This window comes from Nelumbo nucifera, chromosome 4 (genome assembly GCF_055504915.1).
Source record: "Nelumbo nucifera cultivar China Antique chromosome 4, China Antique-T2T, whole genome shotgun sequence".
Taxonomy (NCBI): Eukaryota; Viridiplantae; Streptophyta; class Magnoliopsida; order Proteales; family Nelumbonaceae; genus Nelumbo; species Nelumbo nucifera.
The window spans coordinates 80,435,604-80,460,206 of record NC_142652.1 but is presented as its reverse complement, the minus strand read 5'-3'; the positions used below and the strand labels follow the sequence as shown (position 1 = coordinate 80,460,206).

Sequence of the window (24,603 nt, the reverse complement as noted above, 5' to 3'; positions counted from 1 at the left end):
TGGAGTGATGCAGTACCTACTGCTTGTTTTCTCATTAATCGCATGCCCTCGTTTATTCTAGGTGGTCGTTCTCCATTCAATATCTTATTTCCCACTTTGTCTCCATATCCCCCAACTCCCAGGATCTTCGGGTGTGTGTGCTTTGTTCAAAATCTTGATCCTGGTCTAGACAAGTTGGATGCTCACTCCATTAAATGTATCTTCCTTGGCTATTCTAGGACCCAGAAAGGGTATAAATGCTACAATCCTATTACTCGGAAACCATTTGTTTGTCCTAATGTTACATTTTTTGAATCAGTGTCGTACTTGTCTGGCCTTGATATCCCTCCTTCTCCTACAGAGGTTCCTCTTCCTCTTCTGGTTGATAATTCCATTCTAGTGGTTCCCATTATGCCTAAGACTCCACCTTCCCCAACTGAAGAGAATGTCGAACTATACTAGCCAGTCGACCAGTCTTTTATTTATAGATGGATGTAGTACAAGGTACAAGAAATTATTGGGATGCCCCTGATTAGTGATGGGACTCCCAGATGACTTAAATCATTAAACAGGATTAGGCCCAATAACACAGGCCCAGTTACAAGATAAGTTAGGCATAAGACTGGGCTAATAAGAACTCTTATCAGCCGAACATCACTCTAACATTCTAACACTCCCCCTCAAGCTAAGCATGGATATCAATCATGCTTAGCTTGCCAAGTATGTCCCTGAACTTTGTTGTTGCCAACCCTTTTGTCAATACATCTGCAATCTGCATCTCTGATGGTGTATAAGGCACACAGAGTTCTCCTGAAATAATTCTCTCTCTGACAAAGTGTCGATCAATTTCAATATGTTTTGTCCTGTCATGCTGCACGGGATTGTTGGCGATGTTGATAGCAGCTTTATTATCACAATACAGCTTGAGAGGACTCTCAGTCTTGATACCAAGCTCATTGAGGAGAGTTCTGAGCCATAAGAGTTCAGCAACCCCGTGTGCCATAGCCCGGTATTCTGCTTCTGCACTTGATCTAGCCACAACATTCTGCTTCTTACTACGCCATGCGACTAGGTTTCCTCCCAAGAATGTACAGTAACCTGAGGTTGATTTTCTGTCTCCAACAGACCCAGCCCAATCAGCATCACTGTAGGCTTCAATTTCAAGTCTGTTGTTTTTCCTGAATAGAATTCCTTTCCCTGGGCAAGTCTTCAAATATCTGAGAATTCTTTCCACTGCTCTCATATGAGGGGTCTTTGGTGAGTGCATGAATTGACTGACAACATGCACTGCATAGGCAATGTCTGGCCGAGTAAGGGATAAGTATATCAGTTTTCCTACCAATTTTTGGTACCTTTCCTTATCACAGTATTCCTCACCCATTGATTCTTGTAATCCATGGCTTGGTTCTATTGGAGTGTCTGCTGGCCTGCACCCCATCATGCCTGTTTCCTCTAGGAGATCTATCACATACTTTCTTTGACATATGTAGATTCCTTCTCTTGATATAGCAACTTCAATCCCAAGAAAGTATCTCAGATTTCCCAGGTCTTTGATCTCAAATTCTGAAGCTAAGAACTCCTTCAGCCTCTTCATCTCTTTCACATCATTTCCAGTAATCACCATATCATCCACATACACAATGAGTGCTATAAGTTTGTCATCCTGTCTCCTTGTAAACAATGTATGATCTGCACTACTCTGAGTGTACCCTACTTTCTTCATGGCCAAACAAAGTCTCTCAAACCATGCCCGGGGAGATTGCTTCAAACCATATAATGCTTTCTTTAGTTTACATACCTTCTTTCCAACATCATATCCAGGTGGGGATTCCATGAATACCTCTTCATGAAGATCACCATTTAGGAAGGCATTCTTCACATCCAACTAATGAAGTTCCCAAGAGAATTTTGCTGCTAGTGACAGAAGAACCCTGATTGTGTTGAGCTTTGCTACTGGGGCAAAGGTTTCCTTGTAGTCAATTCCTTCCTTATGTGTAAATCCCTTTGCCATAAGTCTGGCCTTGTACCTCTCAATTGACCCATCTTCCCTGTGCTTTACTATGAATACGCACTTGCACCCAACAGTGCCTTTCCCCTATGGCAGGTCCACCAATTCCCACGATCTTGCTTTCATTAGGGCTTTCATCTCCTCATTCATGGCTTCTTTCCACCTTGGATCAGATGCCGCCTCTGAATACCTAGAAGGGACACATACAGAGGAAAGAGCAGACACAAAGGAATGATAGGCAAGGGATAAGTGTGAGTAAGAAACATAATCAGCTATGGGATGCCGAGTGGTACAAGAACGAACAGGCTTACGGAGAGCAATAGGAAGATCCAAATCTGAATTGAGTGAGTCAGAATTACCTTGGATTGCAGAGACAGATTGATCTGAGTTCAACTGGTTGCAATCATGAGGTTGAGGGCCCTTCTTCCTTCTACTGTATGTAAGTATCTCTTTCTCTTGTTTACTGGAACCTTCAGAAGCATCAACCGAATCTGGAGAAGTAACTGGCACAGTGGGAGTCTCACTAGGTTGACCCGGAATGTTATAGCTAGTAGTAGTGGAAGGTGATGAAATGGGAACAAAAAAGAAGGGAGAATGAGAATCCTCTTCCAACCCACTACTCTCCCCCTGAAGAGGATTCTGAGAGGACTGGAAATAAGGTTGAGACTCACAAAAGACTACATCTCTGGTGACATTTTTTCTTGGAGACAGGATCATAACACTTATACCCCTTTTGTGTAGGAGAGTACCCTAAAAATATCCCCTTGTAGCTTTAGGATCCAGCTTAGTTTTCTTTGGATCCTTCACATGTATGAAGCATGTACAGCCAAAAACCCGTGGGGGAAGAGGAAACTCTGGAAGAGTGGGACACAAAACAGAGAAAGGGGTCTTCATACCCAGTACCTTAGATGGCATCCAATTTATCAGGTATGATGCAGTGAGAACAGCTTGAGACCAATATTGCTTGGGCACATTGTGTTGGAAAAGAAGGGCTTGAGCTGTCTCTAGTAGGTGCCTGTTCTTGCGCTCAGCAACCCCATTTTGCTGAGGGGTGTAAGCACATGATGATTTATGTAACATGCCTGCATCTTCCATGAATGAGTTCAGGGATCTTTCAAAGTATTCAGCTGCATTGTCTGAACGGAATTGCTTGATCTTTTTATCGAATTGTGTTTCAACCATCTTGCAAAACATCATAGTTATCTGGGGAACTTCATCACGTCCTTTCAATAGATAAATCCAAGTGCACCGAGAATAATGGTCAATAAAACTGATAAAGTAATGGAAGCCATCAATGGAAACAATGGGTGAAGGACCCCAAACATCAGAATGAATCAAATCAAAAGGGGCTTGAATTTCATTACTAGAAATTGGATACATTGATCTACATTGTTTTGACATTTGACACACATCACAAATTAAATTCTGACTTGGAATGCCCTTACATAGTTCGGGAAACAACATTGCTAAAGAAGAAAAGGACAAATTACCTAGCCTAGCATGCCACAAGTGCAGCCTAGCTATTGACTCCACACTTTCCAGACTAGTTGTAGAAGCTTGCAAGGCTGAGCTGACATCTTCATCAAAATAGTAGAGGCCCCCATACTCATGACCACTCCCAATCGTTCTCCTCGTCAATCTGTCCTGGAAGACACAATGAGAAGGAAAGAAAGTTATACCGCAGTTCAAATTTTTTGTAAGCTTTGAAATAGACAACAGATTTGAGGTAAGACTAGGAACATGTTGGACTGATTTAAGTGAGAGGTCCTTGCTTAGGTCAACCACCCCCTTTCCAGAGATGGTGGAGAGGGACCCATCAGCTACTCTCATCTTATCCTAGCCAGACAACAAATGATATGTAGAGAATAAGGAGGACATATGTGTCATATGGTCAGTGGCTTCGGAATCAATCGCCCAAGAGGTGGAATTAATGGAACTAGTCGCACTAAATGCAGAGGCTGTACCTGATTTGGCAAGAGAGGTGGAAGCTAAAGGATTGTTCTTCAGGCGGGCTAATGCCCGGCTGAGAACCTCTTCCTCACTAGCTGTGAAGCCCGAAGTACTTGGTCCAGAGGAGTCGGCAGCCTGCCTTGTGGTGGAAGAGGACACTGTCTGAGTACTCTGTGAGTTGTCACTACTGTTGTTGGTGGCAAGATTCCCACTTGCTGTGTGGCCCTTATGTTGCCTTTTGTCCTTTCTCAGAGCAGCTGGCTTCAGATGAGGGTACAAGACCCAACATTTCTCCTTCGTGTGTTTCTCACCACCGCAATGGGTACATTGAGGGACTTCTTGTCTGAAAATCTATTCCCCTTAGTGGAGACTAAGGCTGAATGTTCTCCAGGTAGTTCTGTTGACTGTGTCTGGGAGTCAACTTGCATCTCCTTTCTCCTTACTTCTTCATTCCTCACCAGGTAGTAGACATGGTGAAGCTCAGGTAATTCATCTCTCCCTAGAATCTGTGACCTTATACCTTCATATACAGGGTCAAGACCCGCCAGAAACTTGAAGGCTCTGCCCTCCTCAATCTGCTTGTCATGCCTCCCTTTATCATTGGCATTTTCCCAGTCCAAAATCAAGTGGTGGTCGAGCTCTTCCCAGAGGCCTTCCAGAGTTGCAAAGTAGGTTGCCACGGACATGTCTCCTTGCCTTAGGGCTGTAATGTCTTGATTCAGCCTGTAGATTCTAGCATTGTTCTTTTTTTGGCCGTATGTCTTAGATACTTTCTCCCAAATTTTAGCGGCTGTAGGGAAGTGATGAACAGTTCTGGCCACCCTAGGAGTCATGGAGGCCAGCAACCAAGACATGACTGTGGCATTTTCCTTGCGCCACACGGTGTATTCAGGACTGCCAATTTCTGGTTGTTTCTTGTCTCCATCCAGATAGCCTGTGAGATTGCGAGAGGTAATGAATAGTATTGCTGAGACAGACCACTCTCTGAAGTTATACTCTTCTAACAGCACACTTGTAATCTGCAAGCTGTGCAGATTAGGGTTTTCCAGGTTTGAGGACCTTGTAACAGGTCTGTTATCACTAGAGGAAACTTCACCGGATAGTGAGGACATCCTGACTTCAGTCCAAGAGTTGTTCACAGTGCTGTAGGTGGTTCTGTTTAGGACTGGCCGAAGTGGTCACAGTGTTCACAGTGCTGGTAGAAGTGTTCACAGTTCGGGTACTGTGCAGTGCTGTTTAGGACTGGCCGAAGTAGCAAGTAAGGGGCTGTAACTGAACCAGTTCACAGTGCTAGTAACTGAAGTTACTTCAGTTAGGGCTTGTTCTGCGACCTGAAGTAACTGTGCAGTGCAGTAACTGAAATTCACCAAGTAGGGCTGATAACCGACCTGAAGAAAATCTGTAACAGAAGTTACCACAGTTCTGCGCAAGTCTTGCTGGGGCACGAAGCTGCAACTGTAGAGAAGGCTAAGTCTTTACCACTTGTTTTGCGCAAGTCTTGCTGGAGCACGAAGCTGCAACTGTAGAGGAAGCTCTCCCCCTTTTGGCTTGTGCTAGGACTGCTGAAATCAGTCCTCAACTAGGTCTGTCTTATACAGACCTCTCTTAGTAGCCCAATAGCTACTACTTGCTGAGAAAAAAAAACTAGTAGGACATCTACTTCTGGGTCTTACTTCCCTTGAGTCCTACAACCAAGAAAAACCCTAGGTTCGAACTTGCTTTACTCTCTTACACTCCTAGGTCTTTACTGCAGCAACCCAGAAAAGGAAGAGAGAAGATGAAAAGACAGCAAGAGAAGAGAGTGCGCCTGCTGAAACCAGGAAGGAGCTAATGCTCTGATACCATGTAATCTGAAGAGCTATACTCGAAGTAGCAAAGAAGAGAAGAGAACCACCTAACTGAAGAGAATGTCAAACTGTACTAGCCAGTCGACCAGTCTTTTATTTATAGATGGATGTAGTACAAGGTACAAGAAATTACTGGGATGTCCCTGATTAGTGATGGGACACCCAATCCAACAACACCACCAATCCATCAAGTGTATACTCATTGATAGAGACCAGCACCTCCACTACCTTCTACTTCGCCGGCTGATCCAGCTCCTTCCACACCCGAATTGCCTTTTGATCTTGACCTTTCTATTGCATTGTGGAAAGGTAAATGTAGTTGCACTTTACACCCCATATCCAATTATGTTTTTGTATCTCACCTTTCTGCTTCCCATCACAAGTTTATTACCCTGTTGTCCTCTATATCCACACCTAAGGATGTTCAGGAGGCTCTTACCTCACTAGGGGGGCAAAAAGCTATGGAAGAGGAACTCTCTTCTCCTCATCACAATCATACGTGGGAACTCACCAATCTTCCCCTAGGTAAGCATGTTGTTGGTTGTAAATGGGTGTATACTGTTAAGTATCTACCATATGGGAGAATGGAGCGCCTGAAAGCCCATTTAGTTGCAAAAGGGTACTCTCAACTTTATGGTGTAGACTATGTAGAAACCTTTTTCCCTATTATGAAGATTGGCTCAATATGTGTGTTGATTTCCTTAGCCGTCATGCATGATTGGCCTCTATTTCAGCTTGATATTAAAAATGCCTTTCTCCATGGTGATCTTCTATAGGAAGTGTACATGGAGCAACCACCAGGGTTTGTTGCTCAGGGGGAGGATGGTAAGGTGTGTAAGCTCAAGGAGGCGATCTATGGACTCAAACAGTCTCCCTGTTTTTGGTTTGGCAAATTTAATGAAGTGGTGAAGGAGTTTGGAATTAGACAATGTCAAGTTGGCCATTCAGTATTTAGCTATGACTCTGTGGTCGGGAAGATCTTGCCAGTAGTTTATGGGGACGACATAGTCATAACTGGCAGTGATAGAATTGGGATTGATAGATTGAAGACATTCCTACAAGATCACTTTCAGACAAAAGATCTTGGAAAGTTGAAGTATTTCCTGGGAATATAAGTTGCTAGATCAAAGCAAGACATAAACCTCTGTCAGCGGAAATATGTTCTTGACCAGTTGGAAGAAACAGGACTACTAGGTGCTAAACCAATTGAAACTCCCATGGAACTGAATGTGAAGTTGGGAAGTGATATAGGTGAATTGTTTGATAATCCCATAAGGTATAGAAGACTAGTGGGAAAACTGAATTATCTAACTATCACTAGGCCTGATATCTCATTTGCTGTTAGTATGGTAAGCCAATTTATGTAGAGTCCTCAAGTGCCTCACTGGGATGCAATTCTTAGGATTGTGTGGTATTTAAAGGGGGCTCCAGGCCGTGGGTTACTGTACAAGCTAGGAGGTGATCTTGAAATAGTTGGATACACCAACGCAAATTGGGTTGGCTATCAGACAGGAGATCCACTACAAGTTATTGCACCTTTCTTGGAGGAAATCTAGTGACATGGAAGAGCAAGAAGCAGACTGTGGTAGCAAGGAGCAGTGCAGAAGCAGAATACAGGGCCATGGCACACACTACATGTGAACTAGTGTGGTTGAAGAATCTATTACAGGAAATTGGGTTCTCAATAATCAAACCCATGAAGTTATATTATGACAACTAGGCTGCAATTCACGTCTTATCCAACCCAGTTTTTCATGAGAGAACTAAACACATAGAGGTAGATTGCCATTTTGTAAGCAAAAAAGTCATCAATGGTGTGATAAGCACAGAGCATGTCAGAACAGGTGATCAGTGGGCAGATCTGTTCACAAAAGGGTTGAGTTCGGGAAGAGTGAGCTATATATGTTACAAGCTGGGATTATATGATATATACTCTCCAGCTTGAGGGGGAGTGTTAGAGTCGACTAAAGAGGGGTATTTTAGTCTCTTCCATCTAAGTAATGTGTTAGTTATATGTCTCATACATATGCAGGGGCATTTCTATATTTGTATACTGATTTGTTAAATTTAAATAGATGGTCAACTAGGTTAAACTCTGTCTTCTCAATTCGACACTTTTCTCTTCTCCTTCTCTCCCTTCTCTCTTTTCTTTCTCTGCTCTCAGTTCGACTGGACAGCTTTCTCAGTTACTAAGCAGTTTAACGAGTTTGTAATACTACTTACAGAGAACAAGTTTATAGGCAGTTTTGGAACATGTAACACATTAGAAAGGGTAAGTCCAAAAGGAAGGGATATGGTTCCTTGACCAACTATGGTGGAAAAAGAGCCATCAGCTAGTCAAATTGAAAACAATTTGACTTACCTGTTCGAGGCTCCAAAATCTATTATCCAAGGGGAATCTAAGGGATGAGAGGACACAAGGAAAGTTGGGGCGGAATTACCATTACCTGATGTAGGCGCAAAGGAAGTCAAGGGAAGAGGAGCAGAATCCATCTAGCAGATTGCCCTACCATATAGCTCCAAATGGTCAGGAAAAGAATGAATGATATCTTCCCTGGGATCAATCACGGAGGGGTGGTCCTGGCTCAAGGTAGTGGTAGATGGTTGAGACTCCTAAGAGAATTTACCACCTCCTGCAACCACACTCCCTTTAGCTACCAAGTCACCCTTGTTAAAAGAATTCCGCCTACTCTCTTCAGACTATACTAGGGCATACACTTGTACTAATGACAGATCTTTACTTCCCAATATCCGAACCCTAATAGACTCATATACAGAGTTCAGCCCCAAGAGGAAGGCAAAAACTCATTGCTAGGAAACCAGAGACTTGTATGCCTTAGCATCTACATCACACTTCCATTCTATGTTCTAATAGTGGTCCAGCTCTTTCCAAATCGAGGTCAAATCAGAATATTATGCTGAAAGACTCCTCTCCCCCTGCTTACAAGTTGAGGAAGCAGCTTGCAACTAATAGATTTTGGCATAATGTCGTTGCTCTAAATAGGTAGATTTGGCTTGCTCCCAAATTTCATAAGTTGTTTCTGCCCACATGAAGGTCTTCCTTACTTGAGGCAGCATAGACAGTAATAGCCCTGACATCGCCATGCTGTTTTCCTGGTCCCACCTATCATGTTCTGTACCCCCCCGACTGCGGTTATTTGATTTTACCATTAATATAAGCCACTTTCCCCTGGCAATCATGTAAAGTTTAATTCCCCTTGATCATTCTATGTAATTGAGACCATCGAACGGTATCACAGCCATAGGGAAACTCATGCCAAATCCTTCACTCACTCCACCTTGACTGGAGGACACACCAGATATACTAGAATCCTCAGAAGGCATGATATGAAGGTCTGATTTCACAGTTCCGTCAAAAAAAAAGTCATAGTGATACTTGTTCTCACACAAATAGCACTATATAACCATTCCCTTCGGTGCACCACAAAGAACACGCACTACCACACTGCTGAATCAATTTCAGAGGTGAAACATGATTAATTTCAGATCTAAATAGACCTTATAAGTACCCCTTCATCAGCTTTTTGGCCACACAACTACTGTAATCCCCAAAAAATAGGATAGAGAACTGCTGTCACACAACCACAGGTCATTTAGACCTACACAACCCCAGTTATTTGGGCACAAAAAAGGATCACACGATCCACAAAACTGAGAAACAAGAGGTTCACAGCAACCACAGGTCATTCAGACCTCCATAACCCACTTACCTGGGTACAAAAGGATCACACAATCCACAGAAAATTGAGAGAACCACCTTCACAGCATTTAACTTCCCTCCCTTTGGTGATTTCTTGGCACACAACCAAGAGGGAAGGGAAGAACTACACAGAAACTCCCTTCAGATCAGTCCAATGCACCTCTTGATAGGTCTGATCCACAAGAGAGAAAGAAAACTGAGAAAACTGAGAGGGAAATTTGAACGAACTACTTCTAATCCCAGAACAGTTGCTCTGATACCATGTTTTCTTGGTGAAAACATGTCAGAAAGTCAGAGAAGAGAGAAGAGAGGAGAAAGAATTTGGAGTCAGAAACTTAGGCTGGCGGTGCCAGCTTTTGTATTTATATTAGGGCGACCCAAAACAATAATAAAAGAGAGAAAATTACAGATGTACCCCTGCAGCACTAAAGAACAGAAAAAACTAACAGATTTAACACTTGCCAGCCTGAGATTTTACCATTACACCAAGTAATGGCCCCTTCAAAAAAGAAAAATAACTGACCAAGTCAAATATGCCAAAGCGTTATCCAATCCATAGATTCAGAAGACAACACTACTACTCAAACTGCTACTCTAATGGTATCCAATGACAGGTTAGACATCCGAAAGATATATCTCGTTTCCCTCACCACCACTCCCAATCATTCCCATGTAAAGTAGATCCTAAAGAACACAACAATGAAGAAATAAAGTCACACAACAGTTTAAACTCTTGGTGATCCTACTTATTGACAACATATTGGTATTTAGGTTTGGAATATTGCAAGACAAACAATAAGTTTAATTTATCAATCACTCTAACATTCCCTTTACCAAATATAGGGGTAACGGACCCATTAGCAATTGATACCTTATCCTTACTAGAAGAGAACTGATATGATTAGAACAAAGAAGGAAAAAAACTGTCATACAATCTAGTACATGAGCATTAATTGTCCAAGGAATACAATTAAAATTACCTGAGACAGAAGCGTGATTATCCATACCAATAACATACCATGAGTACCTGGGTGGGCAAAGGCAATAAGAGGCCCGATAATAGACATGGTAAGCACTTCAATGGGTGCATTCACCACAGTATCATTTTTCTTCTTTCTGTCATGTCTAAATCTTGCAAGTTTTAAATGACGATTATATAACGAGTATGTCTTGTAAGTATGCTTAGTCCGCTAACAAACAACCTCATTTTCACCCATGATACTCCCTTTTATCAGTAGGTTTTGTGTTTGATTTGACTCTAATAAGCGCAGAATGATCAACAATCAGAGTGTTGCATCACAGATCTGCTATGATCCTTACTGTGCACCAAGGAATAAGTGTGGAATAGCTTAATTGTATCATGAGTGAAAATGTTTTTGTGAGTAATGTCATTCAATCCAACCAAGAATTTGAACTCCCTATTATGCTCCACCAACTACTTATGTGTTGCAACATCATTAGCACTTCTCTATTTCAGTGTCAAGATGATTAAAAAGAAATTTTTGCCAAATTCCTATTATGCTCCTTGTTGAAGTGTTTTCTTTATTTATCTTATTTTCTGTTTCTGGTAGGCATGGGTATAGTTGGACTTTACATTTGGTCATGTTGTTCTTGTCCCTTCTTACTGAGGGGTAAAGTTGTCATTCATTATTTTTTATCAACTTAATAAAAGTTGGTAGCAGTTAGAGAGATGAACTGACTCTCGATCTTTACTGCTTTCAGCCCTAGTTCTTCACATATCTCTCTCTACTTCTCTTTCAGTCTGAGTTTTCTACAGTAGATTTGGATTTGTTTTCTTTCTCTTTATCCTAGTTTTATCAGATTTGAATACTCTTGTTTAAGATCAGTTTATAGCTGTTAGGCATGTGCTACATCCAGCACTTGGAAGGAAATCTTAGAAACATTATTTCAGATTACTTTTGTATTGTTCATCCATAAATAATCCATACTGATATGTGGTTGCATCTTTACATGAAACTTACCAACCATGAAATGACCATAAGATTCTCTTGCACCCACAAAGAATGTTTAGAGTCTCTATCCAGTGCACCCCTCCCAAGACCCTAGATAGCTGGGACCAACATTGGGTAATGGCTTTTCTTTTTCTGTTTTTCTGTTTTTATTTTTTACGTAATAGTTACTTCATTCAGACTCTCCTGAACACTTCTACTTCAGATGATGTTGGGACCAAAATTTTGCTTGGAACCACCAGAAGGCTCCTTTGGTTTCAAATAACTTCAATAAACAATTTACCGCCACCCAACAAATAGTAGAGGAGATCTTGATCAAGATCAACAGTTAAAGTAATCTGGACTAGATCACACCAAAATAGAAGAAGACAAATAGGGGCGCTTGTTCAAAGCCCCTCACAATTCAACATAAGTTGATTCTCTGGATTCAGATATTTAAAAGATCATTCGTTGGTTTTTCTGATTCTTGGAAGATATCTAGGATTTTTTTTCCTAGGCACCAAAAAATCTGAATAAAATCTCCAAAAATATCTATAAAATGGGCAATTTAGCATGGAAAATTAATTAACCTTCTCAATTCTCCATACAGGCTGCTTATCATAGGTCTCTATGAACTTCAATCAGAGTGAAGAAAAGAAAAATGCAAACCACTCTTCACTAAACATAATTTCATGATGTTGCATAAAATGGCGTGAATACCCCTGGTCGAGTAACCTGCTCAAATACACGTATCTCAATGGAATTAATGAATGAAAATAGAAAATTACTTTCCTCCCAATTGCCTAGTGACTAGGTTACAGGAGATGGTAGACACCTTAGTGTTGACAAGTCAATGCTTCAACTATGCTTGGCCAATTCAACATTTGTTCAAGATTTGTAATTTTCACCTTTGTTCTGTTAGGGAATCTGAGTCAAATTCTTGGGAAGATACAATGAAAGATGAACTTGATCGTGGAAAATATATTTGCCTGCCCACTGATCAAAAAAATATATATATACTTGCCTGCCATGGCATGATGTTCACTATGCTCTCTGGGACCACCTTGTCTGTGATATAGGACGGCACTTTATATATGAGAATGTAGAAGAGCATAGAAGAGGAGGGGGAGATAAATAAGATGACCAAACTTGGTTGAGAAACCTGCTCAAATACACATTATGTCAACACAACTAATGAAAGAAAGTAGAAAATTGTTTTCCTCTTGATTCTCTAGTGACTAGGTGCTGGAGGTGGTAAACACCTAGGTGTTGACAAGTCAATGCTTCAACTATGCTGGGCCAACTCTTCATTTATTCAAGATTTGTAATTTTTAGATTTGTTCTGTTAGGGAATCTGAGCCAAATTCTTGGATAGATACAATGAAAGATGAACTCGATCGTGGAAAATATCCTCGCATGCCATGGCATGATGTTCACTGTGCTATTTGGGGACCACCTTGCCGTGATATAGCAAGGCACTTTGTCCAGCGCTGGAACTTTGCAAAGGTTGACTGTCTGTTACTTTTGTTGCAATTTACTTGTTGAAGGTTTAATTTCCTTTGGTATTGTAATCAGTAATCACAATTGTGCAATATTCCAGAGAAGTAAAGCTCCAAATGAGCGAGCAATTCCACTACTCATGCCTCAGCACCACATGGTTATTCCACATTATATGGGAAGTAGAGATGAAGAAATAGAGACAGAGAGTAAGAAAGCTGAAGACAAACATAAGAGACAGGAATCTTTTTCCTCCCGATCATCATATCAAGATATCCCGTTACTGTTGCCTCAAGAGGCTGATGAACTAGATACTACTAATGGAATTCCAACATTAAATGCCGTAGACACTACTCAAAGTCACTCCAATCAACAAAGCACGGTCAGTCGAGGTCTTTCATTCTCTTTCTGGAAATCTAAAGTTGAACCTTCAGCTACAGATATGCAGTTGAAAGGTTTCGTTGATGATCTTGATTCTGTGGACCTTCAGGCAACAATGTCTTTGGATGCAGCTGCACAGTCTGAAATGCAAAGTTTGAATAATGAATGGTGGGAAACACAAGAACGGGGTGATCAGGTTGTTTCTGCTGAAGAAGCTGGACAGGTTGGTCCTCGAATCCCATGCCGCTGTCAGGTATGCTACATGTAATTTTTTTGTTTCTGCTGAATACATCTTCTTTGTCAACTGTTCTTATTTTTCTAGTTCACTCCTGTGAGATGCTATCTATATCAATCACCATTTTTAATGACCTCTTCTGTAGATCATTAGAAGTGTTGGCCCATGGTCTGCTGGAACAAGTCAAACTGAAGAGAGTATTCACAATGCTTATTGCTCTCTTATCGAGAAAGCAGAATATTTTGTCTACATTGAGGTAATGAATATTTGAAAAAATGATATTTCCTTACATATTTTATACATTAATAATCTTTAATAAAAACATTCTTTTATTATAAGATCAAATGATTCATAATAAAAGCAGATCTTGTTTAAATTTCCAATACATTCTGGTGATATTCTAAAAGCATTCTTAGTAAGAAGCAAAAGAAGCAGTTTATATTTTATAGGCTCTTCAGTTGTAGAATGCAACTGCATAACTTGATAACTCATCCATGTAAATTTGTTGAAATTGGAGATGCAGGTTCAATTGTTGCAGTGGCATTGCTTTTGAGGAAAACATTTTTTCTGTTAAGAAAACCCAAATTAAATATAGGGAAAAATCCCTGAACCAGAGAAGAATACACGATACACCAACATGTTGCAACTTTAACTGGTTGTATAAAAAAAATCCATAAACTTGAAATGCCAATGGATAAAAGCTTATTCAGATTTACATCATGAAATTCCATCGGTACAGAAAACCATCACTTGAAGAACACTTAACCATTGAGTCAATGACCTTGTTCTTAAATATAATGTTTATCAAACTCTGTTTCTACCACCCACCATAAGTTGATCTTCTTTTGATAAGTAAAAAAAGAGAAGCCCTTGCCTGACATTGTTACCATCCCACCCACAACCAATGTTAAGTGAGCCAGCATGGCCAGGACAATTAGACTATTCAACTTATGGCATGGTATTCTTTATGGTCTGGAAATCCCCAGGTTCCAAATTTCTGAAATGTCTTCTCTTTTAAATTTTGGTAGGGAAAATTCAATTATCTTACCAATCAAAAGGGAAAAAAACCCAACTACTTTCTTACTGAAAAGAGTTCTGAATACCTTGGCATCAGAAATCCCATACAAAAAAAAAAAAAAAATCAATAGATCCTTTTACTTTGTAGTTTATCTCATAGGCCTCTCTAACCGTATAAATCCTAAATATTTAAATTAAAAGAAAAAAAACTCAGCAGTTGCTAGGTAGTTAAGGTGTTTTTTGTAAACTGGAACTTTGATCTCTAAATAGCAAAAAGGTTCTCTGCTAACAACTCTAAAATTTGAACTGTCAGAAACAACTTTTCTGCTTTTTAGAGTTTGAGTATAGTGAATCTGTTTGGTATTATCAATTTTGGAACCTCTGAAAATGTCTTTTAACAGTTATACCTCTTTGAATAAATATGATAATGATATACTATTTTTGATAATATGGTAATTGTATTAATAGAAGGGGAGAGGTTCCCTAATAATTCATGATGAAGTACAAGTATCCAAAGAAGCAAACATAAGAAAAATCAGGTATACCTGATCATTACACTACAAAAAGAAGAGTTAAGAATAACATCATCCCATTGATTGCTAAAACAATTCTGCTTAAAGCCAGAGAAATCCTTCAGAATGCTGATCCACTGCATAATTCTCTCAATCCTCCCTTATGGCTGCAAATAGATCGAATTGAATCTGAATAGGGGTATATCCAAATTCGATTCAATGAGAAATACGAAAAATTTGGATAAAATTAAGAATCCATAAAATCTATGAGTTTAAGATTCGAACTTGATCCGATAACTTTATTGAATATCCAATTCAAATATAATGTAGTAGAAACCTGAATAAAGAGATAAATGGATAAATTGAGCACTTAACCAATATGAGGCATGACCCATCGTCCATCTACACGCCCAAAAATGTGTAGGGAGATTGGGGCGAATGGTCCTTAGTTTTTCTTTGTTTAAGTAGCTTTATTTATGCTGTTATATCTGCTGTAATGGGCCTTCTTTATGGGCCTAATACTTATATCTTTTTATGTTTCAAGTCTGTTGAAACAACTAAGGGCACTCTTGTAACTTTAAACATTTTATTTCAGCACATATAAATTCAAATTAGAGAGACAGAGAGAGAAGATCAAACAGCTCTCTTTTTCTTCTCTTTTCTTCCATTCTCTTCTCTTCTTTCTAAAGCTTCTACTGAAATTCTTCTTCTCCTTTTCTTTCTTCCTTTATTCTATTTTCAGATTTACTGCAGGTGTGTTTTGCAACTTGGTATCAGAGCAGGATTCAAAGTGTGTATGGAGAACTAATCGGCTGATTAATTAGCAGCTTATATAACTGTAGAGAAGATGGGCCGAATGGCCCATAGGCTGTTATTCTATGTTATATTTATGTTCTTTTCTGTAATGGGCCTTATTCTGGGCCCATCCTCTTCTATGCTGTGTTTTTGTAATTTCTTGCCCAACTAAGGGCCTCTCTTGTAATTATTCAAGAATTAACTTAATAAAATTGTATCAGAGTGTTAGAGGGGGAGATTAGTTCGAACCTCTCATCCTCTAACCCTCCTTGCTGCCAGCTCTCTCTCTCCATCTTCACCAATCTTTTCAGCTGTTTGCCTTTTCTGGTTTTTCATCTAATCTTACACAGTCCCATACTTCGAAGGGCTGTTTTTCAACTTGGTATCAGAGCCAGGTTTGAGCTTGGCGTGGCTCTTATGTGGGTATAGTCCAGCCGACTGCATGAGGGTGTTCTAGGGCTGGAAGTTTAGACTCATTCGCCTGATTCTTGGAGGTCATTGGAGGGTGCCCAAGACTCTAATCGCTTGGAGAATAGTTCGGTGACCAGGAAGAATCAAAGAGAAGGATTGTTCGACCTGATTTGGAGCTCGAATCAGAGATTGATAAAACTGTAAGTTGCTTCAGTTATTTCTGGGTTATATTTCTGATTTGGGGGGACTGTTAGAGTGTTCGAAACCCCTCTAAATCTGTTCAGCTGTTCAGCTGTTCAGCTGTGGTCAACCTGATTTAACTCAGAGATTTCTGGGTTGGTTTCTCATCTTGTTGGACTGTCAAGTGGCCGAAACCTTTTTGGACTCAGTGGCGCGAGTTCCTACTTCAGTTCAGTTGCTTCTTGGACCTATACGGACTACTCTTGAAGTGGTTCTTACTTGGTGACAGTGGGTGTTCACTGCTGCATACATAGTGTTCGTAAAAAGGCCCCTTTAATTACTGTGGATTCTGTTTTGCTCTCTTTAGGGCACCTATTGTTGGGAACCTGGAATCCCTAACTAGGAAGCTACTCCAGTTGGGTACACAGTGTTTGGAGGTCTGCTGGTTATCTCTTGAAGACTGAATCAGGCCTTCTTCTTCTTGAAAGAACTGCCACCAAGCTTGGTTCTCACAGATTAGTCAACATTATCTATGGATGAACTCAGCTAAGGAAATCTGGGATAGTGTTGCAGAAACCTACTCCCAGAAACTAAATGTAGCCAGAGCCTGAGTGATGTGAAGAATTTAAGACAGGGGGAGAAATCCCTTGCGGTATACTTCTCAACCTTGAAATCTCTGTGGCAAGAAATTGATCTAATAGAGGCTGTGACTTGGGACACTTCCAATGATGCAAAAACCTACAGAAAATTAGTTGAAAGAAACAGGGTTTCTGAGTTCCTAACTGGACTAAACCTTGAATATGACATCACAAAACAAAATATTTTATCCAAGGAAAGTGTTTCATTGTCACAAGCATATGCTTTGGTCAGCAGTGAAGAAAACAAAAGACAGGTACAGGTTCAAGGGGTTGGCACTAGTGATCACTTTGCAAATATGGGGGTTAAACCCAAAGGAGTTGTAGGGGTTCCTAGTGGCTCTGGAAAGAAGGAAGTTGTATGTGAATATTGCAAGAAGCCAAAGCACACCAAAGACAAGTACTGGAAATTACATCCCGGTCTTGTTCCTGTTCGATTCCAGAAGAAACATGATAGTAGAAAGACAGGGAGTGCAAATGTAGCCACTGGTACAGATACTGAAGTTGAGTTTGCTTGTGCACAGTTGGCGGCCATGAAAGTTGAGTATGAAAAATTTGGGAAGATGATCAGTCATCTTCTCTACAATAACCCAGTTTGGGAGGGTTTTTGGAGAGGAATTTACCCTTAGTTGAAGCCCAAGGCAGGTGCTTGGAGATTTTCCTTAAAACCCTAAATAACTAGAGAAACTAAGTTAAGGGTTCTACAGACACTTTGAAGGTGGCGCTCGAGGCTTAAAGGGAAGTTTTTTTATTTACTTTGAGGTCGATTCAGGTTGGATAGTGTTTTGGAACCTCTAGTAGGAGAAGCTGCACTTTCTCTCCTCTCGTGTTGTCGGGTCCTTTGAAACCCTAGATTTGGGTGGTTAAAAAGTAGTTTTTGCTTTGGGTTAGTATTCTTGATTAGTAGAGCCCTAATTTGATATTTGTTGGCCTTCGTTCAATGAATAAAGAAAACTGGAGGAGAAACAAAATATCCCACAAATTCTGAGATTGGGCATGGAGGGTTTGTGGAGACTCTGTTAGGAGCAATAACCACTATAAAGCTGGATGGAACTAATTTTTTGGAGGAAAATGAGGGTACATCACTGGGAGCAAGAAGAAACCTGTGGAGGATGATCCCACCTATGAGTGGTGGATGCAGGAGAACTACACAGTAGTAGGTTGATTAGTAAATTCTACCCTACCACATATTATCTGGCACTACCTGTGGACAGAGACTACAAAGGAAGTGTGGGACAATGTCATGGAGACCTATTCCTAAAAGTTGAATGTTGCTAAGGCCTACAAACTGAAGAATGATGTGAACAATCTAAGACAGGGGGAGAAGCCCTTAGTTGTTTAGAAGAAAAACAGTCCAAAAGAATGAGAGGACTAATTTAAAAAGTGTGAAAGTGAGGTAGATATCAGCAAAAAAGAGGGAAGAAGAAGAAGAAGTCAGTTGTAATAGGGTTTAGGAGAAGAGTTGTTCGAACTTCTCTCTCTTAACTAATCTTTTCATTAAAAATAATTACAAATTTTCTATATTTACAAGTAGGCCCTTAATTGGGTGATTAACTTAATTAAACAAGAAACATAAGGGCCCATTAACAAAAAGAATAGAAACATAAAGAAATAAGAACAGCCTATGGGCCATTCGGCCCATCCTGTCTACACTCCCCCTCAAGCTGAGCATAGATGTCAATCATGCCCAGCTTGCCAGTGTCATGTTGTAGCTTGGCCTTGGAGATTCCCTTGGTAAGAATGTCAGATAACTGTTGTTCAAATGTAATGAATGGTAGACAAGCTTCCCCATGAGCCATAGCCCTGTACTCGGCCTCAACTAAAGATCTAGCAACAATAGATTGTTTCTTACTTCTCCAAGTAACTGCTAATGGATTAGGGTTGACTGTATCTCGCTGACTAAGTAACTGCCCATATCTCTCTAGTTTGGTCCTCACTACAGTAGCTGCAACAGACTCCAAAGTGGTTGTAGTAGGAGGTCCAGGCAAGTCACCAGTTACTGCCATGTTCACATTTCCCTTCTTGTTTTTGAGTCTATTCGGCACAAGGTGAGGGTGAAGCTTCCAGCAGGTATCTCTCGTGTGTTTAGGCTTCTTACAGTAGTCACAGATCAGATCTTTCTTATCTTCTTTCCTGATTTCATTTCCACCCTTGTCTCCGCTCTGTTTAGGTTTCACAATACTAACCATAGCCAACTGCTCAAGACCCGGATTCTTCATCATCACATTCCTCCTATTCTCTTCTCCTGATACAAAGGCATATGCCTGAGAAAGAGTAACACTATCTTTGGAAAGGATATGTTGCCTTGTGATGTCATACTCTGGTTTAAGACCAACAAGAAATTCAAAGACTCTATTCTTCTCTAAGAGCTTCTGATAGGTTGTTGCATCCTTGCTACTTTCCAAACCACCGTCTCTAAATGGTCAATCTCCTGCCATAGGGTTTTAAGAGCCGAAAAATAAACAGCAATAGGTTTATCTCCCTGTCTGGTAGCAATAACCTGATTTCTCAACTGGTAGGCCCTAGCAACATTTCGCTCTATGAATAAGTTTTTGCAACCCCATCTCAAATTTCCCTAGCTATGTTAGCCCACAAAAAGTTTTTACTTATATGGGGCAGCATAGAATTGCACAGCCAAGTCATTTCCATATAATTCTCCTATACCCACTAGGAGTAGTTAGTCTCGGGTTTCACTTCCTCACCAGTGATATACCCCAACTTCCCACGAGCACCAATGGCCATCTTGGCAGATTGTGACCATTCTAAATAGTTTGTACCATCTAACTTAACTGTAGTGATGGTCCCAGCCCTGAAAAGGTCTTCAACACCTCCTTCTTCTTGTTCCATCTCACTCTCTGGTTTGTTTTCAGCTCTGTGACCCTCCATTATTCCCAAAAAAGGGTTAGAAAATCACTTTAAGATGGAAAAATATGTAATAATCTCCTTTAGGCACCACAAACACCCTTCTAGTACCCTAGAAGCTCCTCCTACAAAAGATTCCTTTTCTGCGGGAATAGGATAAGTGAGAGAAGAAGCAGTCGCTCCCTCCAAAGACCTCCAAAACAGATGGGACTTGAACCGCCCTCTTTAGAAAAACTTCAAGAAACCCTAAAAAACTAGGGTGCCACTTCCTAGGTCAAAATTGAAGAGTCCTACAAAAACAAAACTCTCCCCCATTTCTCCAGTTCTTCCTGAATTTGGTGGGAAACCCTAGACCAGCTACAAGGCAATATGGATCCACCAAAAAATCCAAAAACTAGGCTTACCTGAGGTCTTCGATCAGCCTCTCACCTCACCATGCAGTCGGCAGATCTAGGGTTGCATGATGAAGCAGCTTAAGTAGCTTTCGGACTGCTCTGGTACCAAGTAGAAATTGCAGAAAGTTGTTTTGATATTATCTTTGTGAAGAAAAGAAAAGAAGTTGAACGGTTTCAACAAGAGAAAGAAAGAAAAGAAGAAGTAGAAGAGAATGGGATGTTGCCATAATTGAATTGATCTGCCCCCCCCCCCTTTGATTTATATACTTATAAATAAAGAATGAAGAAATATAATAATACCCTTAGTAGGTCAGCTACTTGAAGTAGCTGAACAATCACAACTTAACATAAATTAATGGGCCTAAGGCCCAATAACTTCCTAACTGAATAAAGAAAATAAAAGTAAAACACAGTTGGGCCAAACAACTTATCATCGGCCCAAACTGAACATCAATAAACTTCAAAGGTTTCTTAACTCTGAATTTGAGGTCAAGGATTTAGGAGATCTCAGGTATTTCTTGGGAATTGAAGTTGATAGATCTAAGGATGGTATCTTCATTTCTCAGTGCAAGTATGTCCTTGACCTCCTTGCAGAGACTGGTAAACTTGGTGCTAAACCGGCCTCCACTCCTATAGATCCCAATCATAAACTTTCTGCTACTAATGGTGAACTTTTGTTTGATAAGGGAGTGTTTCAGAGACTGCTTGGGAAGTTGTTATATCTTTGCATGACTCGGCTGGATATTTCCTATGCAGTGAGTGTTATTAGTCAGTTTATGCATTCTCCCAGAGATACACATTTAGTTGTTGCAGAAAGTTGTGTTACTTGAAAGGTACTCCAGTGAAAGGTATTCTATTTGCCAAGCATGAACACATGAAGCGAAAAGCATACACTGGTGTTGATTGGGCTGGATGTGTTGATGATAGGAGATCCACCTCGGGATATTGTGGTTTGTTGGCAGGGAACATTGTCTCATGGAGGAGTAAGAAATAGTCAGTAGTTGTTAGATCCTCTGCTGAAGCAGAGTACAGGGCAATGGCACATGGTGTGTCAAAATTGTTGTGGCTGCGATCACTTTTAGAAGAATTGGGAGTTGACTATGAAAAGCCAATGATGCTCTATTGTGACAACCAGGCAGTTATCAACATTGCTCACAATCCTGTTCAACATGACAGAACTAAGCACATTGAGGTTGATAGGCATTTTATACGGGAAAGAGTTGCTTCAGAGGAAGTTTGCTTGCCATTTATTGCTTCAAAAGAGCAGTTGGTTGATGTTTTGACCAAGGGAGTTCCAAGAGGGAAGCTAACACACTATATAAGCAAGCTGGGCATGATTGACATCTTTGCTCAGCTTGAGGGGGAGTGTAGAGAGACTGGGCCGAATGGGCCCTAGTATCTATCCTTTTATTCTTTGTAATGTGGTATCTATTTGTTTTGTTAATGGGCCTGTCTTTGTGGGCCTGTTACTTCTTTTTGTAAGCTTACTTTAAGTTCTTGCTTATCTGGCCGCCCACTTAAGGGCATACTTGTAATTAACCTAGTTAATGAAGATTAACAAAAGGATTAGAGAGGGGAGAGAGGAGATTATCGAACTCTTCTTCTTCCTCTTCTTTTCTCCATCTTCTTCCTTTGTACTGCTGTCTTCTACCTTTCTTCTACTTTTCTCTCTATTTTTAACCAAGTTTATATCAGTTTTAGAGGACTGATTTACTTCTATTTATTAGAGGGTTTAGATGATGATGCACTAGTAATTTCCAGCTCAAAGAGAACCAATTCTTTTTTGCTAAATTCCTATTCTTCAATAAAGGCCATCCAATTGGCAAGATGAGAGACATGCTCAGATAAGACCTATCATCAATGTTTTGACTTGTAGTCTTGTACCATACATAAATTATTGGCATATAACAACTAACAAGAGCTTCTTAAAGACAGATAAAAAAGGAGAAATACCTAAACAAATTTCTCTTCTTTGAAAGTCTTTCTTATTTCAGTTAGGGATTAAATGGCCGAGTCATCCATGAGTTACACATATTCTGTCATGTAAAGTTGACCATGGGAGAACTTTTATATTAACAAGTTTATTTTTTATTCAAATCAACTAATCAAAGCTTATATTTTGGGGTATTATGATGGTCATTTACATTGACGAGCAATAAAGCATGGTAATTTGTTTATTTATAATCAAGATATTTTATTCAATAGCTGTGGCTCTAGGTTACAATCTCATAATCAAATTGTTGAAAGTTGTTCCTTACCAATAAATGACTGAACACTGAATATCTTTCCTCTATTTTACAATTCATATTAATGATGAGTTGCTACATTCTTGGGAATTTGTTTGCAGAACCAGTTCTTCATATCAGGTCTTTCAGGAGACGAGATAATACGTAATCGTGTTTTGGAAGCATTATATAGACGTATTATGCGAGCATACAAAGAACAAAAGTGTTTCAGGGTTATTGTTGTCATACCACTCTTACCTGGATTTCAGGTACTAATTCTTTGCCACCTAATAATCAAATTAAACATACTTTTTGTCTCTTACTCTATCTTGAAGTTGAAATTTGGTAGGGTGGTGTGGATGATAGCGGTGCAGCATCTGTAAGAGCTATAATGCATTGGCAATTTCGAACCATTTGCAGAGGGCAACATTCAATATTGCATTATCTTTATGACCTCCTTGGTCCAAAAACATGTGATTATATTTCTTTCTATGGTCTAAGATCTTATGGTAAACTTTTTGATGGCGGTCCTGTGGCTACCAGTCAGGTGAAGTGCCTTCCATTGGAAGTGCCTCTTCTATTTATATGCATATCTGTTTGCATCAGATTTACTACTTTTTTTTTCCAGTGAGTAATTCTTTTACTGTTTCTGCAGGTATATGTGCACAGCAAGCTGATGATAATCGATGACTGTGTGGCCTTGATTGGATCAGCTAATATAAATGATAGAAGTTTAATTGGATCAAGAGATTCTGAGGTACATTGACTTGTGTCTTAGGGCTTTTCCTGGGTTATATTTGCCCTCTCTACATCTATGAGACTATGACAGGTTGAACATGTTCAGTTTGATTCACAACCTGTTATTTCAGCCCAAGTTAGGCAATTGATATATGTACTGGAAAATTTCCATTTCTAATTTCTCTAACATGAATACTACTGTTTCAGATTGGTGTACTTATTGAAGATAAAGAATTTTTAGATACTTCCATGGATGGAAAACCCTGGAAAGCTGGAAAGTTCGCCTTCAGTCTTCGCCTCTCATTATGGTCTGAACATCTTGGTCTTCATGCAGGACAGGTTTGTACTCATGAACGATTTGGTATTTCTGTAATTTTTTTACACTAATGCACTTATTTCTGCATTTCTTTTTGGTTAGCAACAATTGAGTATATTTGTAATTTTGTATTAAAGAAAAAGTGAGTGTGATAAGTGCAAGCTCCTTGAGTATCCAATGAAAAGGAAAAAAGAGAAAAAAAATAACTAAGAGCAGAACTTGCTCAGCAATTGGACTTCCCAGTATGTCATATTACAAAAAGTACATATAGTCTGGCATATCAGTTCCCAATACAACTCCTGCAAACTGAAGTTATATAGCATTCATCACTGCCACTGAATATTGCTCTGAAAGGGTTTATTCTCTTCTTAACTGCACTGTGGGTTTCTTTCCATTGCTATTGAAGTTCTTAAAAATATTATGCATTTTCCTTTTTCAGTAATACTTGTTATTAATTATTTCAGATCAGTCAAATCCATGATCCTGTTGTTGATGAAACCTACAAAAACATTTGGATGGCAACTGCAAAGGTGAGTTGTGCATCCAGTTTTGGGTAAATATCTCTATGTAGCATGCCCTAGGATTTTGGTTAAAAAAACAATTAAAAACTGTAGATTTTGAGAGGTCATATGTCTTTTAGATACTGCTTTTTCTTTACAGCAAGTAGACTCTTGAGTATGGTTGTCATAATTTCCTGAGATTTTGATTTTTTTTTATCAATAACAGCAACTTTCCATTAAGAAACAAAATTAATTACAAGGAAGGGGAGATAAAATTTCTTAACTCCCTGCGTTGGGCAAGAGCCCCCATAAAAGCAATAAAGAGAAATTACAACATAGTCCAAAATAAAGAATCCCAAGCCACCCCTTGCTTAGCTAACCCGTCAGCAAAAGAGTTAGCAGATCTCTTCACCCAATTGTACTTCACTTCCATATCCTTTGTCAGTCACT

At 39.8% G+C, this 24,603-nt stretch overlaps 1 protein-coding gene across 2 annotated transcripts in view; it reads left to right on the top strand.

The window, feature by feature from the left end:
* The window catches only part of LOC104589011 (phospholipase D zeta 1-like), a 189,508-nt gene that overhangs the window by 154,261 nt on the left and 10,644 nt on the right, over window positions 1-24,603 (top strand). The window contains exons 11-19 of one of the 2 annotated variants that reach the window (XM_088886667.1): window positions 12,804-12,960; window positions 13,055-13,333; window positions 13,442-13,585; window positions 13,713-13,823; window positions 22,722-22,868; window positions 22,949-23,146; window positions 23,255-23,356; window positions 23,545-23,676; window positions 24,118-24,183. In XM_088886667.1, coding sequence (XP_088742793.1) covers window positions 12,804-12,960; window positions 13,055-13,333; window positions 13,442-13,585; window positions 13,713-13,823; window positions 22,722-22,868; window positions 22,949-23,146; window positions 23,255-23,356; window positions 23,545-23,676; window positions 24,118-24,183 — 1,336 coding nt within the window. Of the gene's footprint in view, window positions 1-12,803; window positions 12,961-13,054; window positions 13,586-13,712; window positions 13,824-22,721; window positions 22,869-22,948; window positions 23,147-23,254; window positions 23,357-23,544; window positions 23,677-24,117; window positions 24,184-24,603 lie in introns of both variants that reach the window. The other variant, XM_088886666.1, reaches the window with a different exon arrangement.